This window comes from Dipodomys spectabilis, unplaced genomic scaffold (genome assembly GCF_019054845.1).
Source record: "Dipodomys spectabilis isolate Male_0828 unplaced genomic scaffold, ASM1905484v1 ptg000003l, whole genome shotgun sequence".
Classification (NCBI taxonomy): Eukaryota; Metazoa; Chordata; class Mammalia; order Rodentia; family Heteromyidae; genus Dipodomys; species Dipodomys spectabilis.
Window position 1 is genome coordinate 17,522,070 of NW_024870680.1, and position 5,029 is coordinate 17,527,098.

General features: G+C 34.9%; 1 protein-coding gene across 1 annotated transcript; it reads left to right on the top strand.

The window, feature by feature from the left end:
• The first annotated feature begins 2,402 nt into the window (after positions 1 to 2,402).
• On the top strand, positions 2,403 to 3,353 carry LOC122115802 (olfactory receptor 52E1-like). Its single transcript, XM_042689363.1, has one exon. It carries the CDS (start codon positions 2,403 to 2,405, stop codon positions 3,351 to 3,353), a length of 951 nt encoding a protein of 316 aa, XP_042545297.1.
• Positions 3,354 to 5,029: the final 1,676 nt, after the last annotated feature.

Here is a 5,029-nt window from a genome sequence, read left to right on the forward strand (position 1 = left end):
CAGAAAGCTCACGGATTGGTAGAAGATCTTCACTAGCCATACAACAGACAAGGGTTTCATATCTAAAATATACCTGGAACTTAAAAATTTAAAACCCCCAAAAACAAATCTTCAAAGAAACAACTGCCTAATAAATAAGTGGGCTAAAGACTTAAAGAGAAACTTCTCTGAAGAGGAAAGAAGGATGGCCACTAGACACATGAAGAAATGGTCAACTTCTCTAGCCATAAAGAAATGCAAATCAAAACAACATTGAAGTTTTTTTTTCTTTTTTGCTATTGTTTCTAACATATTTATAAGGTGATTTTTTTTTGTTGCGTTGAATGTTGCTCCCCCATTTTCACTGTAGTTGATGTGTTGTAGCGTGGAAGGGAAAAAACAAATTGTTTAAATAGGGATACAGATGAGCCCATTGCAACAATGAGATGTACAAGATGCTATGTCAAAAAATGAACTTTACAACTTTGGCATGGGGTGGGAGGCGGGGGAGGGTAGTCGTGGAGATGGGAGGGCAGGGATGGTAGGGGAAAAACAAAGGAGGAGGCAACAATGCACTCATTACCTTGCTCATGTAATTGTAACCCCTCTCTATGGTATTTTCACTATAAAAAACTCATTTAAAAATAAATTAATCAATTCATAAATACTTATCTGAAGAAATTTGTTAAATATTTAGGAGGCTGTATGATAAAATGTACCAAGCATGGATTTGAATCAAAACTTTTCATTCTGGTAATTTCCAAATGTGTTAGCAAGAGGTTGTAATTCTCATTTAGCCTTGTCTGTCTTCTTCATAATTGCGGCAATACGTCTAACTGCTATGGGAACTTATGGAAGTGAAATTATATACGTTATATATATTCTAACACAATTCTGCATGCAATGCATTCTTGTTAAGATTTACAAATGATTCCAAATATTGTTCTTGGCACAGTGTCTGATACAAAACAAACACTAAACTCCAAAAATCAGACACAGCTAAAAAGAATATTCATTTTTGTTGTTGTTGTTGTTTCTGTGGCTTGAACTCTAGACCTGGGTACTATCCCTGAGCCTCTTTGTGCTCAAAACTAGTGCTCTACCACTTCAGCCATAGTACCACCTCTGGGTTTTTCTGGTTAATTTATTGCAGATGATAAGAGTCTCATGGACTTCCTGCTTCAACTGGCTTGGAAGTATGATACTCAGGTCTCAGCCTCCTCAGTAGCTAGAATTACAGATGTGAGCCACTTGCACCTGGCTAAGAGCAATATTTAAATCTACTATTCTATTAAAATATCTATAAAAATGCCTGTATCTGATAGATAGTGTATACATAAAAAGCTTATACATAAAAGAAAGACAGCTATTATTTTTAATTAAATACATTATATAGAAACCTTTTATTTAACACCTTATAATGCCATTTTAAAATTAATAACTCTGGAACTTTATTCTTCAATGTTTATCCAAGTGTTTAATTACAATGTTCTTATTGGTGGAATATACCTGTCAATTTAGACCCATTTTATTCCCCTATTGGTGGACATCCTAAAAATTGTAAGAGTGGGAAAAATCCAAAAGGAAAAATTGTAGACATTTTTAATGCTTTACCCTGAGAATAAATATTTTGGAGAAAAGCAGCAAAATTGTGGTAGACAGATCTTTATATGATAGTGAAACAGAAATTACTGACTATACATATATCCTACATTTTACTTTCTTTAAGCAGCAAGACACTATCAAGATATAATTATGATCATGGGCATGAAAACCTCCTACTACACCTTTTTTATGAAAATACCACATAAGATGATTAAGTTCTGAATATGATATCATGCACTTAGACAAGGATATCTATTTCTAATATTGTTAACAATCAAACTTATAATTTCTTTTATCCAAATTTCAATAAATGAATTGTAAAATGTATTGATAAAAGCCATTTAGGCCAATCACATACATGATTACAGTATAATTGCTGAATGAAACACAGTCTCTCTGTGGGCAATTCTGTCATTTCTGATGAGAGGTGCGAGTAGCTTCCTCCAATTGTTTGGACTTTTTGCAGTGATTTTGTGCAAATTCAGCAGACAAGTGCAAGTCAGAATGGTTCTTGCCTCAGATCAAGATGAAAATATATGTTAATATTTTAGCATTCATGTATTTGTATGTGGTATCAAACTTTGATAAAAATCTAATAATATTTTAGCTATGGGTGAAAATAATATAGTTAATATGATTAGGTTGTTGAAAAGAAACACAAAGGACATACTTAATTATTCGTGTGAGGCACAGAGTTACATCATGATAGACTTGGTTAGTGGGAAAGTTAAAGCATGTTTTTATGTAACACACTAGGAAATCACTGATATTGGACAGAAAAAGCTGTACGCACCTGAAAGATGACATGCGTAGCTGTCATGGCCCAGAGAAGCATGGTTTCTCATAATAACACAGAGTTTCATCCTCATGCTTTTCTTCTCCGAGGAATTCCTGGTCTAGAAGATGTGCACGTATGGATTGGTTTTCCATTTTGTGCCGTGTACTTGACGGCTCTTCTGGGAAACATCACAATTTTATTTGTAATCCAGTCTGAACACAGTCTCCATCAGCCCATGTTCTACTTCCTGGCCATTCTATCCTTGATTGACCTGGGCCTGTCCACATCCACCATCCCCAAAATGCTGGGCATCTTCTGGTTTGACCTGAGAGAAATCACATTTGAAGGCTGCCTCATCCAGATGTTCTTCATCCACCTGTGCACTGGCATGGAGTCAGCTGTGCTTGTGGCCATGGCTTATGATCGCTATGTGGCCATCTGTAACCCTCTTCGCTACACACTGGTGCTGACCAACAAGGTGGTGTCAGTCATAGCACTGATCATCCTCCTGAGGCCCTTAGTGTTTGCCATTCCATTTGTTCTGCTCATCCTAAGACTGCCTTTCTGTGGCCATCAGGTCATTCCACACACGTACTGTGAGCACATGGGCCTTGCTCGTCTGGCCTGTGCCAGCATCAAGGTCAATATTATCTATGGCTTATGTGCCATCTCTATCTTGGTGTTTGACATTATAGCCATCATCCTCTCCTATGTCCAGATTCTCCGTGCGGTCTTTCGCCTTCCTTCCAGGGATGCCCGACTCAAGTCCCTCAGCACCTGTGGCTCCCATGTCTGTGTCATGCTGGCCTTCTACACACCTGCGTTTTTCTCCTTCATGACCCACCGTTTTGGCAGAAACATTCCTCAATACATCCATATTCTTCTCGCCAACTTTTATGTTGTCATCCCACCTGCACTCAACCCAGTCATTTATGGTGTCAGAACTAAGCAGATCAGGGAGAGGGTCGTTATGGCTATTAGAAAGAAATGACAGAATTTGAAAATGAGAGAGTAAGAGGCTTGAAGATAAAAATAAATCTCAACTTTTACTCTCAACACAGCATTACAATCTCGGGGAACACATTGTAAGCTATATTCAGATTTTCCATTTATATTAGTAAGACAAAATAAGTCAAAATTTCTCATGAAGAATTGAATGTAAGGTCAGTTCCAACCACACATAAAACTTTCAGCAATGACATAATGAATAAAATGAGACTTAGATAAATAGGTAATTGAAGTTGATAAAACTGGTAAGCATAGTAATATATATTTATATGATATAAATTTACTAGTGGATGTAGCATATCTGTGTGCATATCTATGTATATATTATATATATAATGGACTATATACAATTTATATAACTTTGTGTTAAATCTCTGAATTCTTCTAGAAGCAATAAGAAGTAAGTACTGTTTATTTCCTATTCCTTTTTATTGAGGAGGAAACTGAGGCAGTGTGTAGTTTAGAATGATATAGAAAAGACATGTTCCTGGTGAAATGTAAATAGGAAATAGGACAATGTTAAGTTCTTCTGTCTAAACAGATCACCATGCCCAGCACCTGCATAAACAGAGCACAAACTCATTCTAATTTTGCCCAATGAAACACGTACAGAATTTTAGAAATGTGTTTACAAAGACATGGACTTTATTGAGTTTGTGTTTCAGGACACCACCTAGCCAACATGAGGGGAAAAAGGGAATGAACAGTGCGAGTGAGGAAGAATAATCTTAATAACTGTATCAAACTAATTTCCATAGCTAATAAAGTATAAGAACAAGAAAAGGTGACAGTGTTAAGTAAAATAAAACAAAAATTACATAAATGCAAATATGCTCATAATTTTCTTCAGTATTTTCAGCAAAATATTTCATGACTGAGCAAATACATAAGTACATCACTAATATGGTTCGTCTTTAATTTAATGTAATTGGTTGCTTGCTATGTATTTTGATGAATATTGAAACAGATGCATTTAACATGAATTTTGTATATTAATATTAGCATCAGATTAGGATAAGTATTTTTTCAGGGAAGTACTGAGATTGGAATTACGTCCTTACATTAAGTGCTTTATCAATAAGTTTATACCGCCAGTAGTCAGGCACAATCCACTACTAAGCTACACTATCAGTTCTTTTGCTTTGAGAGATTTTTTCTAGATATGGTATCTTCTAAGTTTATCAAAGAAAATCTCCTGTGTCTCTACCTGCTAAGTAGATGTTTTATATTCTTGAGCCACATATACAAGACTGGATTTCAACATGTGACTAGAAACTGTCTTCTTTTTCAGTTGATTAAATAAAAATGCACAACTTGGACATATTAAAACCCATGGAACAAATTATGTCATAATTATACATATAAATAACACACAATACATTTAGTAGCAATAAGAAAAACTGGCTATTAAACAAGGTAAAGGTAAGAATTTCACAATTCCATAAAAATTAGGTAAGAGTAAAATCACTATGAATCAAGAAAAAGTATTATTATTAATATACTGTTTAATTTGCTTGCTTTATTTTTTTAGAAAGTACATGAGTCCTTTGGGGTGTTCACTTTTTATAGTAAGTCAAGAATTTGAGCAACTAATATATAGACAACTGTTCTATAGAATAAAACTGAAATGAATTATTTAGCTTCAGAGAAATTTCCTTC